The sequence below is a fragment of the Cherax quadricarinatus genome, chromosome 42 (assembly GCF_038502225.1).
Source record: "Cherax quadricarinatus isolate ZL_2023a chromosome 42, ASM3850222v1, whole genome shotgun sequence".
Taxonomy (NCBI): Eukaryota; Metazoa; Arthropoda; class Malacostraca; order Decapoda; family Parastacidae; genus Cherax; species Cherax quadricarinatus.
In genome coordinates, this window is record NC_091333.1 from 15,130,496 (window position 1) to 15,153,298 (window position 22,803).

Sequence of the window (22,803 nt, forward strand, 5' to 3'; positions counted from 1 at the left end):
TTTTAAACCTACCTCATACCTCTTCGACCCCATTACCTATGCTTTCATTAGCCCATCTATCCTCCAATAGCTGTTTATATCTTACCTTAACTGCCTCCTCTTTTAGTTTATAAACCTTCACCTCTCTCTTCCCTGATGCTTCTATTCTCCTTGTATCCCATCTACCTTTTACTCTCAGTGTAGCTACAACTAGAAAGTGATCTGATATATCTGTGGCCCCTCTATAAACATGTACATCCTGAAGTCTACTCAACAGTCTTTTATCTACCAATACATAATCCAACAAACTACTGTCATTTCGCCCTACATCATATCTTGTATACTTATTTATCCTCTTCTTCTTAAAATATGTATTACCTATAACTAAACCCCTTTCTATACAAAGTTCAATCAAAGGGCTCCCATTATCATTTACACCTGGCACCCCAAACTTACCTACCACACCCTCTCTAAAAGTTTCTCCTACTTTAGCATTCAGGTCCCCTACCGCAATTACTCTCTCACTTGGTTCAAAGGCTCCTATACATTCACTTAACATCTCCCAAAATCTCTCTCTCCTCTGCATTCCTCTCTTCTCCAGGTGCATACACGCTTATTATGACCCACTTCTCGCATCCAACCTTTACTTTAATCCACATAATTCTTGAATTTACACATTCATATTCTCTTTTCTCCTTCCATAACTGATCCTTCAACATTACTGCTACCCCTTCCTTTGCTCTAACTCTCTCAGATACTCCAGATTTAATCCCATTTATTTCCCCCCACCGAAACTCCTCTACCCCCTTCAGCTTTGTTTCGCTTAGGGCCAGGACATCCAACTTCTTTTCATTCATAACATCAGCAATCATCTGTTTCTTGTCATCCGCACTACATCCACGCACATTCAAGCATCCCAATTTTATAAAGTTTTTCTTCTCTTTTTTAGTAAATGTCTACAGGAGAAGGGGTTACTAGCCCATTGCTCCCGGCATTTTAGTCGCCTCATACGACACGCATGGTTTACGGAGGAAAGATTCTTTTCCACTTCCCCATGGACAATATAAGAAATAAAGAAGAACAAGAGCCATTTAGAAAAAGGAGAAAAACCTAGATGTATGTATATATATATATGCATGTGCGTGTCTGTGAAGTGTGGCCAAAGTGTAAGTAGGAGTAGCAAGATATCCCTGTTATCTAGCGTGTTAACTTATACACATGTATTTAGTTTAGGACAGTCTAAGCTTCGGCATCAGATATAGTATTGGTTATAGTTGTTATAATGTTAACAATGTAATGGTAATAGGTATTGTTTCAATATCCGATGTAAGGATTTTCATTCAGTGCAATATATTTGTTTGAATTTCTTGTGCCTCATGTTTGTGTATGGTTTTAAATAAAATATAAAAAAAAAAATTTAATGTACAAAAGTGAGGTACCTAATTGTACAATAGTACAATTTTAAGTATGCATTAACACAGAGGGGTACAGACGTACTGAGGTGATAATGAATTCAATCACAGTACATTACAACGTGCTTTATATGTGGTTTGGATTTTTTTTTTCAACAAGTCGGCCGTCTCCCACCGAGGCAGGGTGACCCAAAAAGAAAGAAAATTTCCAAAAAGAAAATACTTTCATCATTCAACACTTTCACCTCACTCACACATAATCACTGTTTTTGCAGAGGTGCTCAGAACACAACAGTTTAGAAGCATATACGTATAAAGATACACAACATATCCCTCCAAACTGCCAATATCCCAAACCCCTCCTTTAAAGTGCAGGCTTTGTACTTCCCATTTCCAGGACTCAAGTCCGGCTATATAAAAATAACCGGGTTCCCTGAATCCCTTCACTAAATATTACCCTGCTCACACTCCAACAGATCGTCAGGTCCCAAATACCATTCGTCTCCATTCACTCCTATCGAACACGCTCATGCCTGCCTGCTGGAAGTCCAAGCCCCTCGCCCACAAAACCTCCCTTACCCCTTCCTTCCAACCTTTTCGAGGACGACCCCTACCCCGCCTTCCTTCTCCTACAGATTTAAACGCTCTCCATGTCATTCTACTTTGATCCATTCTCTCTAAATGACCAAACCACCTCAACAACCCCTCTTCAGCCCTCTGACTAATACTTTTATTAACTCCACACCTTCTCCTAATTTCCACACTCCTAATTTTCTGCATAATATTTACACCACACATTGCCCTTAGACAGGACATCTCCACTGCCTCCAACCGTCTCCTCGCTGCTGCATTTACCACCCAAGCTTCACATCCATATAAGAGTGTTGGTACTACTATACTTTCATACATTCCCTTCTTTGCCTCCATAGATAACGTTTTTTTTTGGAATTATTTATGCTAATTTAACAAGGGATGGTTTAATTTAGACACGCATAAGTGGTCGTGTTTCCTTACAATTGCAGTCCCTGTTCACCTAGCAGTATAGGTACTTGGGTGTTATGCGACTGGTGTGGGTCGCATCCTGGGGGACAACATTAAAGGATCCCAATGGAAATAAGACAGTCCTCAATGACGCACTGACTTTCTTGGGTAATCCTGGGTGGTTTACCCTCCGGGTTAAAAATCCGAACAAATCTTATCTTATCGTGAGTCATTTACAATAAGCAGTCAGGGTATTGCATTTTTCCTCATTATTATTATTATTATTATTATTATAATCAAAAAGAAGCGCTAAGCCACAAGGGCTATACAGCGCATTTTTCCTCAAATTTTTGACATTACACCAATCCATGAAAGCACTGCATATGAAGAAGAGTGATTTCATTCGATTATTATTATTATCATTATTGATTCCGAAGTTTACCCAGTTAAGCCAATAAGTGTGACTTTTAATTAGGATCCTTATTAGATTCTCCCCCAGGATGCGACCCACAACTGTTGACTAACTCCCAGGTAAAAGGTTTTCTCCGTATTAACTCAAAATAACCCAAGAAAAATACTGTGTCGACCTTATCTCCAATGAGGTATTTTGATCCTCTTTCCCTGGCTATAACCTCCAACCAGCAGTGGATTTAGGGATCCAGGGAGCCTAAGGGTAACATTTAGTGGGCCCCTCGCTAGTGTTAGCTGTTGCACTAGCGCAAATTATTTTTTTAGCATTAGAACGAGACATACATTGACTGCATGACTGCTACTACCCCGCTGCCAGTAAGTTGTATAAAATGACTTTTCTAAAATAAATATTTAACATAGTATGAGAAGAGCTAGAAAATTGCGTTTTGATTTCGGAATTGAAACGGTTTATATAATTTGAAATTAAGTATTTATAGTAACAGGGTTGCAAACTATCAAATGTCACAGCTGGGGACGCACTCACAAAGTTAAAAAAATAAATAGTTAATGATTTAGGGGTCCTCAGCAGTTGGGGCACTGAACAACCACTTACCCTACACTTACTGGCAAATCCGACGCTGACGACGCCAGTCGCCTAACCCCGAGGTACTTAATTACTGCTAGGTATACAGGTACAACAGGTGAAAGGAAACATACCCAATGTTGCGCTTGTGCTAGGATCGAACCCATGTTTTTCATATATGAGTCGAAACTGTTGCTATTTGAGCCACAGGACAGTAACCGTTAAAAAGAATTGCCCGTATCTCCTGCTTGATAGAGGGGTTCCACCCGTGTTCTCTCTGGTGTGAGTGCGTTATAATACATTTCGCAGTAACACGGTATCTAACAGACTGCTTCAAAATAATATAAACTTTAAAGAGTAGCTTAACAAGTAGATATTATTACAAGTATGGCATATAAAGTATGGAAATCAATGGTAATTCTTAATGTCAAGTTATTTAAGTCAGCACATGGTTTTGCAATAAAGCACTTATGATCTTGCCTTACATGGTTTGTAAGTCACTTTACTGTTAATTATACAACTAGGTCTATATCACTGTCACATTACCATTCATGATAAATAGTGGACAGCTTAGTCATGCCTAGCAGATATTACTCACACACTAAATCCTCACTATATTACGCTCACACACTAAATCCTCACTATATTATGCTCACACACTAAATCCTCACTATATTACGCTCACACACTAAATCCTCACTATATTACGCTCACACTAAATCCTCACTATATTACGCTCACACACTAAATCCTCACTATATTACGCTCACACACTAAATCCTCACTATATTACCCTCACACACTAAATCCTCACTATATTACGCTCACACACTAAATCCTCACTATATTACGCTCACACACTAAATCCTCGCTATATTACGCTCACACACTAAATCCTCACTATATTACGCTCACACACTAAATCCTCACTATATTACGCTCACACACTAAATCCTCACTATATTACGCTCACACACTAAATCCTCACTATATTACGCTCACACACTAAATCCTCACTATATTACGCTCACACACTAAATCCTCACTATATTACGCTCACACACTAAATCCTCACTATATTATGCTCACACACTAAATCCTCACTATATTACGCTCACACACTAAATGCTCACTATATTACGCTCACACACTAAATCCTCACTATATTACGCTCACACACTAAATCCTCACTATATTACGCTCACACACTAAATCCTCACTATATTACGCTCACACACTAAATCCTCACTATATTACGCTCACACACTAAATCCTCACTATATTACGCTCACACACTAAATCCTCACTATATTACGCTCACACACTAAATCCTCGCTATATTACGCTCACACACTAAATCCTCACTATATTACGCTCACACACTAAATCCTCACTATATTACGCTCACACACTAAATCCTCACTATATTACGCTCACACACTAAATCCTCACTATAAACTGTCACATAGTAAATACTCACCATATTACATTCATACTATTATCACTGTAACATACACATCACAACTTGGCTACTACACACAAATCATCTTCAATATAACACACAATTTTCACATTTTCTCTATAATAATACATATATTAATTACAGGTTAAACACACTCATGGGTTCTAACCCCCCCCCCCGTCCACACACACATACACAGTATGACCCTTGTGGATTTAACGCTTCAAAATTATTTGATACTATAACACCTACCTGATGTAATTTTCTGGAGATCATGGTCCCGGGTGTCGAGATTACGTTGTAGTTTGGTCACCAGGTAACCAGCCTTCCTGCACTCCTCCAGTACCTCCTCTTTCTCGCTCTGAAGAAGTTACTTACTTTAATACATAAAGAGTATATTTGTTTATAGGTAGTAGGTTGGTAGACAGCAACCACCCAGGGAGGTACTACCGTCCTGCCAAGTGAGTGTAAAACGAAAGCCTGTAATTGTTTTACATGATGGTAGGATTGCTGGTGTCTTTTGTCTGTCTCATAAATATGCAAGATTACAGGTATGTCTTGCTACTTCTACTTACACTTAGGTCACACTACACATACATGTATACGTTTATTTATACACACTCATCTGAGTTTTCTTTGATTTTATCTTAATAGTTCTTGGTCTTATTACTTTTCCTTTAATATCCATGGGGAAGTGGAATAAGAATCTTTCCTCCGTAAGCCATGCGTGTTGTAAAAGTCAACTAAAATGCCGGGAACAATGGGCTAGTAACCCCTTTTCCTGTATTATTATTATTATAATCAAGGGGAAAGCGCTAAACCCGGAGGATTATACAGCGCCTGGGGGGGGGATGTGGAAGGCATTCAGGCTTAATTCGGGGAACTGGAGCACAGATCCAATTCCCTAAATCAAGGGGCCCTCACCAACATCAAGGAACCTTCCTTGAGGGGCCCTTTTCCTGTAAAGATTACTAAAAAGAATAAGAAGATAATTGTCAAAGTGGGAAGTCTGCATGTGGGTGGATGTTGTGCAGATGATAAGAAAGAGATGATTGTGGATGTTATGAATGGGAAGAAGCTGGATGTCCTGGCGTTAAGTGAAACAAAGCTGAAGGGGGTGGGAGAGTTTCAGTGGAGAAGAATAAATGGGATTAGATCAGGGGTTTCAAATAGAGTTAGAGCTAAAGAAGGAGTAGCAATAATGTTGAAGGATAAGATATGTCAGGAAAAGAGGGACTATAAATGTATTAATTCAAGGATTATGTGGAGTAAAATAAAGGTTGGATGTGATAAGTGGGTTATAGTAAGCGTATATGCACCTGGAGAAGAGAGAAGTGTAGAGGAGAGAGAGAGATTTTGGGAAATGTTGAGTAAATGCGTGGGGAGTTTTGAACCAAGTGTGAGAGTACTTGTGGTTGGGGATTTTAATGCTAAAGTGGGTAAAAATAGGGAGGCGGTAATTTCATGCACTGGCCAGGGAGGTATACCATCTTTTAGGAGCGAAGAAGAGCAGAATGTAAGTGTGGGGGAGATACGTGAGGCATTACGTAGAATGAAAGGGGGTAAAGCAGCTGGAACTGATGGGGTCATGACAGAAATGTTAAAAGCAGGGAGGGGGGGGATATAGTGTTGGAGTGGTTGGTACTTTTGTATAATAAATGTATGAAAGAGGGGAAGGTACCTAGGGATTGGCGGAGACCATGTATAGTCCCTTTATATAAAGGGAAGGGGGACAAAAGATATTGTAAAAATTATAGAGGAATAAGTTTACTGAGTATACCAGGAAAAGTGTACGGTAGGGTTATAATTGAAAGAATTAGAGGTAAGACAGAATGTAGGATTGCAGATGAGCAAGGAGGTTTCAGAGTGGGTAGGGGATGTGTAGATCAAGTGTTTACATTGAAACATATATGTGAACAGTATTTAGATAAAGGTAGGGAAGTTTTTATTGCATTTATGGATTTAGAAAAGGCATATGATAGAGTGGATAGGGGAACAATGTGGCAGATGTTGCAAGTATATGGAATAGGTGGTAAGTTACTAAATGCTGTAAAGAGTTTTTATGAGGGTAGTGAGGCTCAGGTTAGGGTGTGTAGAAGAGAGGGAGACTATTTCCCAGTAAAAGTTGGTCTTAGACAGGGATGTGCAATGTCACCATGGTTGTTTAATATATTTATAGATGGGGTTGTAAAAGAAGTAAATGCTAGGGTGTTCGGGAGAGGGGTGGGATTAAATTATGGGGAATCAAATACAACATGGGAATTGATACAGTTACTTTTTGCTGATGATACTGTGCTTATGGGAGATTCTAAAGAAAAATTGCAAAGGTTAGTGGATGAGTTTGGGAGTGTGTGTAAAGGTAGAAAGTTGAAAGTGAACATAGAAAAGAGTAAGGTGATGAGGGTATCAAATGATTTAGATAAGTCCAATAAAGTCTGATAACCAAAAATCTGGGACCTTTACCGGACCTTGAAGGTGCTGAAGCTGGAAGCAGTAGAAATTCAGACAATCACTCTCTCAGCCTAACAGCAGGTATAGTACACAACCTTACTCTTGATGGACCTGTAGCATTGACAGGAAGATGAACGCTTGTATACCAGCGTCAGATACAGTGAAGCAGATATACACTAACGCCAGTATACAAGCGACCACCTTCCTGCCTGTGCTTCACATTCATCACGATTTAATACCCAATAGTCACTGATTAGCGAAAGGTCTTTACAATAAAGTTACCCAAGTGTTGCATGTGTCTTAATTCATCAACTTGTCCTGATTGTGTACCATTAACGTTTATGATCTAGTAAGCAATACCTAGTATGCCTGGCGTGACCTAGCATAATCAAGTGTGCCTTAGTGAGCATGACCTAGCTAAGCATAAGTCTATAGAGTTTAGCCTAGTGTGCAATAAACTTCATTCTTGTGAAACTGTAACAGATCACCCACCATGGATATTGGTTTTCAAGGGAGTTTCCGTTTATATCAAGACAAACCAGTAGACTGAGCTTAGTGAAACACACAAGTTACTTTCCTATGCATGACACATACCATAGTACTGTATTGTAAAAAAAATAATTATTTTTAATTAGGTTTATTATTTACAATAAATTGTACGTCTTAGATATAAATTAATATGACTGAAATCTCTATTGGGAACTGTGTAAATGTGTGTTGTAAAGGTTGTTAAACTTTTTACAAATGTCTTACTGCTCCAGAAAAGTTATGATATATACTTTAGAAATTTTACAAATAAAATTAGTAAATTGGAGCCTACATCCCCCCCACTTAAACTTAAGCTTCCTGTAAGACACGTTAGTCTTACAGGAAGAATCATACTCTAATTATTCCATGGAATCCAACGATATCAAGGTTTTAATCATGTTAGGATAATGATAAATTTGCACCTATACAACAAATTTATAAATTATCATATCCCTCATAAAATGCATCAGCATTAAAGGTATAAAGTTTATCTGAAGAAGTATTCTCATTTATTGAACAGAAATAAATATCACACTTTGAGTAATAAAACTGGCAAAATGGGACTCGCAAAGTCCAGTGACAACGAACACTCTCTGCTGATAAAACATACTTATTCTAAAAGTTTGAAGCCTATCAGAAGAGGCATTTTCTATCTCAAGCCAATGATTCCAAGTTTTTTAACTGTGTTAGTACAGTGGCAAATTTGCACCTATAAGTTTAACTTAAAGTTGTAATTCTTTGCATATGATGCGTCAGCCATTACGGATTTAAGCTGTTCAGAGGAGGCATAGTCAAAATATTTCATGAAAAAAGAGACTACATTTTAAAATAAAACTTGCAAATTGGCACATACACATTCCAGTAATAATCCCAACCTCCTTCTAGGTAGGATGTACCAATGTTGAAAGTTTGAAGCCAATCAGAAGAGGCTTTCTCAAGTTATTTCACAAAACCCAAATTTACGTCTGGTGTACATAAAACTGACCAGAGGTCACTTTCACATGCCGCTAGTTGCATTAATCAGTATTGAAAATTTGGCAATTGAATGAGACGTTCTCTAGTTTATTATAAAACGTAAAAAAATGAAAGAATTAAAAAAATAACCAACCATTTAAAATGTGCCCCTCCCGGGCTTCATAATTGTGCTCGTGCACGTCCATTATAAAGTTGGTAATTTAATATGGAGTTGTGGCTTGAGTGCCTTTCAAATGCAATATTAGAACACCTGATCGGCTTCAAATCTTCTGCGTTGGTGTATATTAGAGGACGTGTCTGATTGTTAGTCCCCTGTGTAGGTGCGAATCTGCAAATTTTATATATATGGAAATAGTTGGTGGTTTAAGCGCGATTAGCTTCACACTTTCAACAAATGTATATCGTATCCAGAAGGAAATTCGGCTTGTTATTGGAGTGTGTACTTGTCTATTTTACCATTTAAATTTTAGGGTACAATTTTTTTTTTTTTTTTGCTAGATACACTGAAAATTCTTCGCCTGATCGGCTTCAAACTTTCAATACTAGTGCATTTTACTCAACTGAAATTTTGCAGTGTTAATAGAGAGTGAAAGTCCGAATTTGACAACTTTATTAAACGAGTTGGGTTACTGGTTTCCATGTGATAACTGACTGGCTTCAAATCTTCAGTACTGATACGTACTGTAGCTAGAGGATGGTTGGGATTATTGTAGCTCCTGGTCTTCTCCAAGGTTTAATTGGTATAGTTATATTTATGGGTGGAACGCTAAATCCGTAGGGGGTCATACAATGCCTGGAAGAATGGAAGGCAATCTAGTTCGATCCGATAAATGGAAGCTTGGTCAAATTCCTTTAAAAATGAGCCCCTCACCCTTAAGAGACCAAGGTGCTGAACTCCAGCTCCTGGACTTCTTGGGAAGATTGAACAATAGCACCTAGGTCTCTTTAAGGACTTTAGCTGCCCTTAAATTGTTGAAATTCAACCATGCCTCGCTAAAATACGGTAATAAAGTAATTTAAAACCGCATATAAGTTACACTAACATTTGTGACTTAATTTATGTCTGCATAAATAACATTACGACTTTAACCAGATATAAATATGTAAATAATTCACTACCACTGTAACTTGTTTAACTATCAGAACTTTGGGGTTTAGTCCCTAAACCCATCATGTGCCTTTAATATTCTGACCACAGCCCACATCATGAGTATGGGTTGACTACCGCCATCACCATGGGTATGTGGTACATAATGAAGACATTAAACTAACTTATGCGCATCTTGAGGGTTTGGAGATTCAACTACTATGCCTCTTGTGTGGGTTGACGTTAAAGCAGCTAGGGTCATGGAATACCGGGATACTTTTTTCTGATCACAAAGCCACTATAATACATTTAGTTATATTCACGGTGAAAGGGTAAATTCGCAAATCATGCAGCGCCTGAGAATGGCAGATAATAAGGTCTAATTTAAGGAAGCATAAGTAACGTAATTAATACAAGGTCACCTTGATGTTCCTGAGCTGTCTAGTGAGGCTGGCGTTGTCAGTCTTGAGAGCATCAGCGAGGGTGGATGTCTGCTGTAGGTGAGCCTCGGTGACCACCTGGGTGTGCAGGGCTCGCTGCACCTCCCTGCCCTGCGTCTCAACCTCTGCAGCCATCTCCACCACCTGCGCCTCCACCCGCGCCGTCTCCTCCATCTGCCTGCCGGCCATACCATCCTACATTCACCACAACTCAATAACCAATGTGCCCTTAAAAAAATATATGATCATGGATCCTCTAAACTATATACTTTAGTGTTTACACAACTGAGAATTCCAATTTAGGTATATTTAGTGTTGTTGACTGATACTTTTAAAGTATGCCGGCCCTTTGTTTTCTGAACAAGTGTTACAAGGCAAAGCCTGTGAAAGACGGTGCACATGACAAACATTATATAATTGTGACCATTAGCGGTAAGCAACTTAAAATATGAAAGGAAAGCCGCTTTTAGAAGCAGCTTAATTTAGCTGTCATAAAACCAAACTTTTATTATTAGGTATCTGACCTTTAAGAAGTTGCCCGTATTTTCTTTTCTCTTCATATTTTTTTCTTCCATCAACTTTTCCATTTTATTTTGTTCATAACTCGAGAACGCCTCATCCAATCGATTTCAAATTGTCAAAACGAGGAGCAACGAGGGAAACGAGGATCACATTTTGGAACACTTGGCATGTTCACGTGAACTATGGCCAAAGTTGTTCATCTCATTCCCAGCATCCTGAAATAACTCGTATAACTTAAAAAAAATCTTCATCGGCGTAGCTTCAAACGTTCAAAAAAAAATTGTTTTTAACTCGACGACGGAGAAAAGTGAAGATCAAATGTGTAGGTGCAGGTGTGATCATGTTGTGTGAAATAGTGGGAAATTTTTATTCTCTTTAAATCACGTTAAATAATATTGTTTACTTCTTTTGAACCACTTCAGTATTTAATGACTGATGCATCGTAGCACTAGGAGAGTATATTAAGTTTCGTTTGTGTGCAGATAAATTTGTTGATGTAAAATAGTAAAAAAGAAAAAATCTTTTAATCGTTAGAATCTGTCATAACTGCAGAATGACAACTGATCGGCTTCAAATTTTGACCACTGACTCCAAATTATTACTGACGATACATTCTAAAAGAAAGATAACCTATAAATTTAGTCTTAGTAGATGAGAATTTGAAATTTTACTGAAATAAAAATATAAATTAATGGCATCAGATCAATTACTGGGAAATATACTTTTCTGATCAGCTTCAAGCTTTTACCATTGGTAGGCTTTATTAAAGCAAAGTTTGTCACTCTGAGTTGTGTAAATTTAAATTTGCCAATTATTTTTTTTATTCGCCGGTAGTCTTCCGGCCCGGGTCTTTTCCAAGAGCGGTGACCCGGCCTTGGCTCCCTATCTGGGGAATGTCTCGAGACCTAAGTCTCCCATGGGAGGAGGTACAAGTACCCCCTCATCTTTGGGACCAACTGTCCCCAGGCCTAGCCACAGTCCCCGCCCTCACGGGGCTCGCAGGGAGAAGCTAGGCCTCTGGTCTGCCATCTGCCCCGCCCCAAAGGGGCTCGTGGGGATGGCAGTCTTGTCAGCTGCATATTGTTTCCCATATAATAACTTGAGAATGCCTCTTGTGATCAGCTTCAAACTGTAAATGCTGGTTTATCTTAATAGGAAGTATTTTTGTATTTATTTTTGGCTGCGTGGATGCCATTTTGTTTATAATGTTATCAAGCTGAATTGATAAAAACTTATAGATTTTAAACAATTTTAAATAGAATGTATATGAAAAAAAAGTGGACAAAATATATAAATTCGCGTTTTTACCGAGGGAAAACTTTCCTATTCCTCAGCAATATTTTCGCTTCCTTTCTCACAAATTTTCGTTCATTAATCGAGAATACTTTATTTAATCCGCTTCAAATTTCCAAGGTTTGTGTAAGATTGATGGAAGTATTGAGATGCTGGGTGACCTCTGCACAATGCTACGAAGGTCATTCCCAGATGTTGCCTCCGTGTGGTATGTGGAGTCTCCGTGTGATAGGTGGAGAGTCTCCTCTGACCACCTTCATAATGTCAACACTGGTTGTATCCTACTTAGGAGAAGGTTGCTGTATTAACAGTGCCTCTAGATGACATTTTGTCACTTTTAATCTAGAAATGGTATAGTAGCATTTTACCTTGTTGCATTATTATGCCTTAAAGCTGGTGAGAGGGCTCTTGATCCAAGGAATTGGACTTATCTTCCTCTTGCTTGGAACGAATTTTAATGCCTCTCATTCCAGAGGCGCTACATGACCCCTACGGACTTTACGCTTTCCTCTGATAATTCAGGTATAATAATTATGATCAACATCAATCTTCAATGGTCGATACATCGTATAAAATGATGGAAAGTTTCATGGGTTTAGGCTGTGTAGGCACAAATTTTGTTGAATTCTGTGCAATAACTGGAAAACGCATCTTCTGGTCGGCTTGAAACTTTCATTCCTGATGTGTTTTCCTCAAAGGAAACAATATCTTGATGTTAGGCTGTGAAAGTTATCATATGCCAATTTTATTACTCAAATTGGTTTCTATGAATTAACTGAAGAATATTTCTTCTGATCAAAAGTCAGTATTTATATTGTTATCTTAGAGTAAATCAAGATCATGCTCTTTTATGTGCCTTTAACATTTGTGTGCCCCTAAAGACCATCGTCAAAATTTGTACGTTATATACACTTAGCTTACATACAACTTACTTTCTTTAAAGCTGGTCAGTCTTTCTTAGAGAAAAAAAAAAACTGATTAACTTTGCCTTTTGTATGTATCAATTTACTTTTTTTGGAAGTGTAAAATTTTAAATATTGTTCTTGTAATAGTTTTTGTGTTGCATCTATTAATTTCAACCCGTCCATACAGACTACTTGATAGTGCAACTTCTGAACGAATCAAGCTTAATGCGCTTGTCTATTTTAAGAGACTGATATCTTTGCAAGGTCTGAATTAGATCTGGGCTGGGTATGTCCTATTTATCATTTTTATTGAGGAAATTTGAATATTAGTTTCCATATGATGACTTGTGAATGCCTCTTTTGATTCCTTTCGTATCTTTAAAGCTAATTTTTAACTGCATTAACTGATGCCACACTCTGCACTATTCCAGTCGCATGCACTGAGGTACTGGGGACTGAGGTTGTGGAATAACCCCTAATAACTAGATGTATTTCGGTCGCGGAGATACTGAAATACATTAGTTACTATTATATTCACTGAGACGCTCTGAACGGCTAGAGATCAAATAATAGGTGATGATGGGAAGGTAATCAGGTTTGATTCGAGGAAAAGAATAGTAACTCCAATTCCACCTTGAGATGAAATATTATCATTACACCCAAGTCTATAATAAAATGTGAGGCAGAAGTGGCGAGGAGTTAGCAGGCGACAATCACGCCCCTTCCTCTCTGACTGTAAAATAATGAAGGAAATAAATTTGTACCTGTTTCTGGCGTGTTGCAGAGCAGTGATGAGGCCGTCCTGCTTCATGAGGTCACGATGTGCTTTGGTAAGCTCCCTCTCAACGTTCTGTCGTTCAACCTCCCTAATGTGCACCAGCCCCGCGTGTTTTTGTACAGTCCCTGTCACCAAAACAAAACAATGTAACACTGGTCAGGTTACATGCAACATATCTTTGGTAAATGAATATGAACACTATAACAACTTTTATTTATGAATGTTGTAACAAGGAAACTCAAGCATTTAGTGCCTTTCACATTTTAAGTACAACCAGACCGAACACTGTACTGGTCCATCAAATTAAAAAAAAATAATGGATATTATATTTCAAGTGAATTATTATTATTATAATCAAGGGGAAGCGCTAAACCCGGAGGATTATACAGCGCCTGGGGGGGGGATGTGGAAGGCATTCAGGCTTAATTCGGGGAACTGGAGCACAGATCCAATTCCCTAAATCAAGAGCCCCTCACCAACATCAAGGAACCTTCCTTGAGGGGTATTTCAAGTGAAGTCCAGACATTACTCAGTAGTTTTATTAAATATAATTTATGCTACCGTATGGTATCCTAGAGAGCTTAATAATTTCCTTGTAGTTTTAGATAACTATTAACACCAAAAAGAGAGCTACCACATTTAGGTTACAATATTTCTAGAAAGCAGGCACTCTGCGAGCATTAAGTGCCTTGGACCTACCAAGGGTCTTGACGTAGGTGCGGTGCAACATATCTCTCTCCCGCTTTAGCTTGTCAGCTTGAGTAGTCACCTTCTGCCTCTGCCTCTCCTCCGTCACCGCCTGCTTCTCCACCACCTGTGGTTAATACCACAACCAAACTTAGTTTGCCAGGATTAGAGCTATCGACAACACGTCGCTCATTAAGGCTGCAATTTACCTGTACACAAGCATCAGAATACTTTAAACTCCAAAAAATACTCAAAATGAACTCTCGGTTGATGTAGAGCAAGAAATATATCCAATTTGATGTATATATGCTATTGAAACTAAAGTTAACAGGTAATTATAATTTTATTCGAGGAAAACATTAAACTTAAGTAGGTTAGCGTTAAGGTTCATGATAAATAACAGAGTATTAGATAGTCTTTCTGAGAGGTGAACGTGCCTATATTTGTTTTCGTTAATACTATTTATTGTCTGGTGATTATTATTATTATTATTATTAAGGGGGAGCGCTAAACCCGTAGGATTATGCAGCGCCTGTGGGGGGGATGTGGAAGGTATTCAGGCTTAATTCAGGGAACTGGAGCACAGATCCAATTCCCTAGATCAAAAGCCCCTCACCAACGTCAAGGAACCTTCCTTGAGGGGTTGTCTGGTGGTAACTAGTCAAAATTACAATCCACTTAGAGATTCCTAATTATGCACGAGTTAAACCTGTGAGCGGAGAATTTTAAGGTTTGCTTAATGGCAAAAAAATATAAAAGCAGCAATGAGCCGTTTGGACACAAATGGTGAAGTTCCAAAGGAAGATTTTGTCGTGTAATAAGGGCATAGCTAAGACCAAGGATGGCTAGGGCCAAGCCTGGCGAGGGCCAGGCATATGCTAAGAGTTTAATTTAGTTCTTATTTCAAGGATTAAAGTACGTATTCTTGTCTGGCGGTGAAAAGGTTATGTGCAGCCTTAATACCGCTGGTACAGTTGATAGGCTTTCAACAACTCGAATCAACCAATATAATCGTTCTGAATCACAAAGTTAGTAGTTAAGTGTTCGTTATCATAAATATAGTTCACGAAGTGTTTCCAACAATTATTCAATTAGTAATTTATACATGTGTGTTGGAGAGTACCTTGAGCTGGCCACGGAGGTTCTTGAGCTGGAGTTCTGTGTCTGCTCGACGCTGGTCCTGACGATGTACAGTCTTCTCCAGCTGCTCGTACTGGCGTCTCACTGACGACGCTTCCTTCTGCAGCCTTACTATGTCCTCCTCTTTTAACTAAATACTCAGGTGAAGTGGAAAAATACTAGTCAATCCAAATGTATAAATATAACTGCGTTAAATCGTGCGTATTATGCCACTACTCTCCTTATTACTTCCTGAATACGTTCCCTACTTTAAAAATCCATTCCTTACTCCCCGAATTCTTTCTACACTTCCCTAATTACTTCAGCTATACCCAAATTCCTTAAACTCAGAAAACCTTCTATAACTCTATTACGCTCTGCCTAACTTTCAAATTCATTGGCTGACTGACACACGTCTCTACCATCTGCACCTCACCGTTGCTTCATAAATACTTTCGTAATATCTTGATTTTTTGTTTATTCTCTAAGTCCTTCCTTTAGCCCTAGCTTAGCCTCTTATTAATTTACCTACTGCCCTCAATATCATCTACACGGAAAGCTTCGCCACTCTAGTTTTAATATTCTAAATATTCCCTGATAATTATGTATCTTTCTTATTCTTGTAGTTGTCACACCTTGCATCCATTCCTTTCCTCTATTTCTTCTTCTTCTTATATGCCTTTTTCTTTTTACTTTCCGTGCTTATCTGTTAATTGCAATAAAAAAAATTTTTAAACTAACGAGTCACTAAAGTGAAAAGCATGAAAAGCCATCATACTGGACAGTATAAATATTATGACTTCAAGTTCAGAGAACATAAATCAACGACTAGGCAAATTGGGAAAAGTTATAAGCACTATTACTCACCCAATAATCTTTCTCTAACACCCTTATCCTATCTCCATCCATCCATCGTTTCCTATATATACTCCCATCTCCCCTTCTAATCTCCCTCCCTCTCTTCGTCCAGCGGTTTTTACGCTGGCAACTGACCTGACGAGCACCCTGGCTAGGGCTCTGGCTATAACTCTGACTAGGTCCCTGGCTATGACCCCGGCCTGGGCCCTGGCTCTGTGCTAACCTTGACAACGTTGAGAGTTTCTTTGTACGCGGCCTCCACCCTGGCCAGGACTCTGGCTCGCCCCTCCGCCTCCTTCTTCAGTCGCATCACTTCCTCCTTCCCCTCCTCCAGGAGTCGCGCCATGTTCTCCCGCTCCTCCTATAAAACCCAGAGTACAGTTTCTCTCAGCTATTAATGGAAGTACAGAGTTGTCACAGTTGCTATTTGCTAATGACACTGCTTTTGGGAGATTCTGAAGAGAAGTTGCAGAGGTTTCCGTGGACGAGGCTATGTAAAAGTAGGATATCGGATTGGAGGGGGTATGGAGGAAGTGAATGTGTTCAGATATTTAGGAGTGATCTGTCAGTAGATGGGTCTATGAAACACGAGGTGAACCATAGAATTTGATGAGGGGGAAAAAAGTGACCCGTCTTCCCCGATATATATATATATATATATATATATATATATATATATATATATATATATATATATATATATATATATATATATATATATATATATATATATATATATATATATATATATATATATCAATGAAATCACGAAACAAGTGATTTTAAATCATTTACCAAACTGAGGCAGGCCAGAACTCGATTCTATGAACCTTATACCGCCTCCAGAGACAGCACAATGTACGCATCGCCTTACCACTTGAGCCAGCGATCCTACAATCACGCATGCAGCTGAGCTACATGTTTTTCTCGTGATCCGAGGACACTCGTGGCAGTGGTATCTCGAGGATTAATTTCAGCCTCCTCCTGAAATTAATCCTCGAGATACCACTGCCCCGAATGTCTTCGGATCACGAGAAAAACATGTAGCTCAGCTGCATGCGTGATTCTTGTAAGATCGCTGGCTCAAGTGGTAAGGCGATGCGTACATTGTGCTGTCTCTGGAGGCCTGCCGCAGTTTGGTAAATGAAAATATATATCTATAAAGTAGCAGGGATCTATCTGTACAAGTGTACTACACAAATAACGCTTGACACACGAGACCCAAAAGTCCGACCCTCTATCTCCATAGTGAAAGGATTATGAGAACAGTTTGGATATGAAACTATATGAGCAACTGGACAGAAAAACCTTGCTACTTCCCAAGATAATTCTCGATGACCTGAATCACACCTACAGCACAAATGAGTGAGCTTTGAGATGCATACCCTAATATGACTATAGTGTAAGGAAACAAAGAGCACACGATGGACTCGACACAACTCAATGTTACACATGACAGTGTCAATGTGTGATTCAACAAGGTGGTTTAGAAAGACACGCAAGCAAACACTATGACATATTTATTAGAAAACGTTTCGGTCCTAGGACCTTGATCACTTCTAACATACAGAGGTAGAAAGGCATTATATATATAGGCGGAGAGTGAGGTGTGACGCACGTGACCTGAGGAATGTCATAAGAACATAAGAATGGAGGAACACTGTAGAAGGCCTACTGGCCCATGCGAGGCAGGTCCTTATCAAAACAACCTCTGCCTATGATTAGGACGGGTAGACGATGAAATCATGTGACTCCTGTGTTGTAATAAAGTTGGTAGAATTACCGACAATATGTAAAGTAAAAGGACACAAGTGCAACTAATGTGACATTTATTGTGGCAACGTTTCGCTCTCCAGGAGCTTTATCAAGCCATTACAAACAATACATGGACACAGAGGGTATATAAAGGCTCAGAGTGAGGTGAATACTAGTGAGGTACCATTTCGATGTTCACTAGTGGTAGTAGTAGTAGTAGTAGTGGTAGTGACAAAAGTAATACAATATGGTAGAGCAATTAATTCGTACATGAGTAAAAGGATATAAAAGCTATTACTTGGGTAACATAAAAATAGGTTGGACAAATATAAACTGGAATGAGGCAGCTTGTTTCAGTGTTCACTCTCTGTGCTTTGTGTAGTATAACAGGAGAGACTATGTGATGGCAGGGTTTACTGTTTTCAGGAGGATTCTAGCTAAGACTTCGGAGATGGTGAAGCTGCCGTTGTTTTGCTTAATTGTATTCGAAACACCGATCAGTGCTGATTCGAGGCACTTGCGTCTGCGGAAATTAGTTTCTTTGATCACTAATTGGGCGTCTCTGAATTTCATGAGATGATTGGAGGAATTTCGGTGTTGTACACAGGCGTTGTTCAGGTTATCGTTCCTACATGCGTAAATGTGTTCATTGAGGCGGGTGTCGAGGTTTCTGGCTGTTTCACCTACGTAAATCTTGTCACAGCCTCCACAGGGTATAGTGTAAACTCCTGCATTGACTGGTTCGTGGTGCTTGGATTTTGTCCTGGTTATATCCTTTATTGAAGTGCTAGAAGCGATGGCGACTCTGGTGTTAGCTTGTGAAAGTGCTTTTGAGACGTTCAGTGCAACCTGACTGTTGGGAAGAATTATAACTTTTCTGGGAGTGGTGTTGATGCGTGGAGAATTTATGATCTCACACACTTCTATTCCAGTCAAGATACCAAGACCAAAAGAGGCATCATCATCGGGTTTTTCCTAAGAGCATACCGAATTTGTAGTCCTGAGTTTCTTGACGAGGAGTGTACATACATTCACCAAACATTCACAGAGTTACATTTTCCTTCTTTTTTCATCAAAGACTGCAAGAAAAGAGCTCTTCAGATCATAAATTCTCCACGCATCAACACCACTCCCAGCAAAGTTATAATTCTTCCCAACAGTCAGGTTGCACTGAACGTCTCAAAAGCACTTTCACAAGCTAACACCAGAGTCGCCATCGCTTCTAGCACTTCAATAAAGGATATAACCAGGACAAAATCCAAGCACCACGAACCAGTCAATGCAGGAGTTTACACTATACCCTGTGGAGGCTGTGACAAGATTTACGTAGGTGAAACAGCCAGAAACCTCGACACCCGCCTCAATGAACACATTTACGCATGTAGGAACGATAACCTGAACAACGCCTGTGTACAACACCGAAATTCCTCCAATCATCTCATGAAATTCAGAGACGCCCAATTAGTGATCAAAGAAACTAATTTCCGCAGACGCAAGTGCCTCGAATCAGCACTGATCGCTGTTTCGAATACAATTAAGCAAAACAACGGCAGCTTCACCATCTCCGAAGTCTTAGCAAGAATCCTCCTGAAAACAGTAAACCCTGCCATCACATAGTCTCTCCTGTTATACTACACAAAGCACAGAGAGTGAACACTGAAACAAGCTGCCTCATTCCAGTTTATATTTGTCCAACCTATTTTTATGTTACCCAAGTAATAGCTTTTATATCCTTTTACTCATGTACGAATTAATTGCTCTACCATATTGTATTACTTTTGTCACTACCACTACTACTACTACTACTACCACTAGTGAACATCGAAATGGTACCTCACTAGTATTCACCTCACTCTGAGCCTTTATATACCCTCTGTGTCCATGTATTGTTTGTAATAGCTTGATAAAGCTCCTGGAGAGCGAAACGTTGCCACAATAAATGTCACATTAGTTGCACTTGTGTCCTTTTACTTGACTCCTGTGTTGTTGGGTTGGTGGTGCTTAAGTATCATGTATGCCAATGTTTTTGAAATTTTGTAGTTTCCAGTGTTGCGTTCTATAGTGTCGGTGACGGCGATTAGTGAGGCTTCTAGGCACCGTCGGCGTCTGAGGTCTGGTTCGGTGAGAACGAGTTGTGCCTCATTCCAGTTCATCAAATGTCCCGTGGAGTCTCTGTGGAGGACACAGGCGTACCTTACATCGTCTCTGTTAGAGGCATTTCGATGCTCATTCAAGCGGACTGCAAGATCTCTGCCTGTCTCGCCTACATATTTCTTGGGACAAAACCCACAGGGGATAGTGTAGACGCCTGCTGTAGAAGTTAGAGGTGTGGGGCTGCGTTTCGTAGTGAGGTCTTTGATAGATGATGTGTTTATGGTGGAAACGTTGATGTTACTCATATCAAGTGCCCGGCGAGTATTCGTGGCAACATCACCACATGGGAGTACTATGAACTGCTTAGGGGGCTGTTCCATGGGCGGTTTGTTGAGAATAGCTTGTGCCTTAAGTCTGCAATCTCGGATGAAGAAAGATGGGAACTGAAGACGTGTAAAGGCTTGTGTTATGTAAGTGCATTCTTCTTCTAGAAAACAAGGGCTGGAGATGCGAAGAACTCTCAAGAAGAAGCCAATGAGGACTCCTCTCTTAGTGCGGGTGTCTTGGTGTGAATAAAAGTGTATAAGATCGTCCTTGTTGGTAGGTTTTCTATACGCTTTGAAGAGAAGTTTGTCACTGTCGGGAGATCTGCACAGTAGAACGTCGAGGAAAGGAAGTTTGCCATCATTTTCGAGTTCAAGTGTAAGTTTTATTGATGGTTCAACTGCATTGATCTTGTTGAGAAGGGCCTGGATATTGAGACGTCTCGGATAGAAAACCAATACATCATCAACGTATCTTAGCCAGGTAACGGTGTTGGGAATGAGGGTGCTGAATTTCTCTGTCTCCAGGTTTTCCATGAAGAGGTTGGCAAGCACAGCACTGAGCGGGCTGCCCATTGCCATCCCAAAGCACTGTTTGTAACAGTTGTCCTGATACTTGAAGAAGTTGAAATTAACACAAAGTTCCACTAGATTGATGAAGTCTAGAAGAGATAAAGGGAGGTCGTGGTTTTCAGTGAGCCTGTCTCAGAATGTTGATTGCAGCGTCAGTAGGAACGTTGGTGAAAAGGGCTGTGACATCGAAGGAAGCCATGCTTTTGTTTTTGACATTCAGGTTGGAAATTCGGGAGAGAAGGTCACCTGAGTGCTTGAGGTGGGCTTGACGAAACGCAGCCCCACACCTCTAACTTCTACAGCAGGCGTCTACACTATCCCCTGTGGGTTTTGTCCCAAGAAATATGTAGGCGAGACAGGCAGAGATCTTGCAGTCCGCTTGAATGAGCATCGAAATGCCTCTAACAGAGACGATGTAAGGTACGCCTGTGTCCTCCACAGAGACTCCACGGGACATTTGATGAACTGGAATGAGGCACAACTCGTTCTCACCGAACCAAACCTCAGACGCCGACGGTGCCTAGAAGCCTCACTAATCGCCGTCACCGACACTATAGAACGCAACACTGGAAACTACAAAATTTCAAAAACATTGGCATACATGATACTTAAGCACCACCAACCCAACAACACAGGAGTCACATGATTTCATCGTCTACCCGTCCTAATCATAGGCAGAGGTTGTTTTGATAAGGACCTGCCTCGCATGGGCCAGTAGGCCTTCTACAGTGTTCCTCCATTCTTATGTTCTTATGACATTCCTCAGGTCACGTGCGTCACACCTCACTCTCCGCCTATATATATAATGCCTTTGTACCTCTGTATGTTAGAAGTGATCAAGGTCCCAGGACCGAAACGTTTTCTAATAAATATGTCATAGTGTTTGCTTGCGTCTTTCTAAACCAACTTGTCGGTATTTATTACCAAGGTTTATACCATTCAGCAAGGTACATTATCATCTAAAACTATTCGTCGGAAAGACTGATCTACCAGAAAACACAAGTCAGAAAGAAAATACCTCATTTACTTAAACTCTAGGACCAGACTAATGCTCTCGCTGCTTACTCCTTGTACTGAATGATCAAAACGGACGGTGGATCGAGCCTCCACCACTTCTTGTACTGAATAGCCAACATGGACGGTGGATCAAACATTCACACATATAAATATTCCTGCCATTAGGCCCTCCTCCAGTGTCACAACAAATGGGTGAATCATCCGACAGATCGATATGACTGTTATTACATTCACAGAGAAACGCTAAACCCTCAGGAGTCATACAGTTCCTGGGGAATGAGAGGACAGTTCCAATTCCTTGGCTCAAGAGCCCTTCACCAGCATCAAGTGACCTCTCGAAGGAAGATTAGGGTCAAGTGTGTTGCAGCGGCATCAGATCCTCTCAGGAGGTTCTAAAGTTTACATTTTTACACAGGTCTTGAAAGCTCATACGTGTTATGTAGACTTAAGGAGTAAAAGAGCACAGTACAATGACTAGAATAATACACAACCCGCATATAAGAAACTAAATCATGAGGACTTTTCCGTCTGACATGAACCAGCCACACAGATTCGGCTCCCTTCCCTTCG

General features: G+C 39.8%; 1 protein-coding gene across 1 annotated transcript in view; it reads right to left on the reverse strand.

Annotated features, from left to right (window-relative positions):
• The window catches only part of LOC128695710 (cilia- and flagella-associated protein 58-like), a 123,880-nt gene that overhangs the window by 88,410 nt on the left and 12,667 nt on the right, over positions 1-22,803 (reverse strand). The window contains exons 5-10 of the mRNA XM_070093313.1: positions 16,695-16,832; positions 15,618-15,764; positions 14,507-14,621; positions 13,794-13,932; positions 10,292-10,487; positions 5,081-5,189 (exon numbers count right to left, since the gene is read on the reverse strand). Coding sequence (XP_069949414.1) covers positions 5,081-5,189; positions 10,292-10,487; positions 13,794-13,932; positions 14,507-14,621; positions 15,618-15,764; positions 16,695-16,832 — 844 coding nt within the window. The remainder of the gene's footprint in view (positions 1-5,080; positions 5,190-10,291; positions 10,488-13,793; positions 13,933-14,506; positions 14,622-15,617; positions 15,765-16,694; positions 16,833-22,803) is intronic.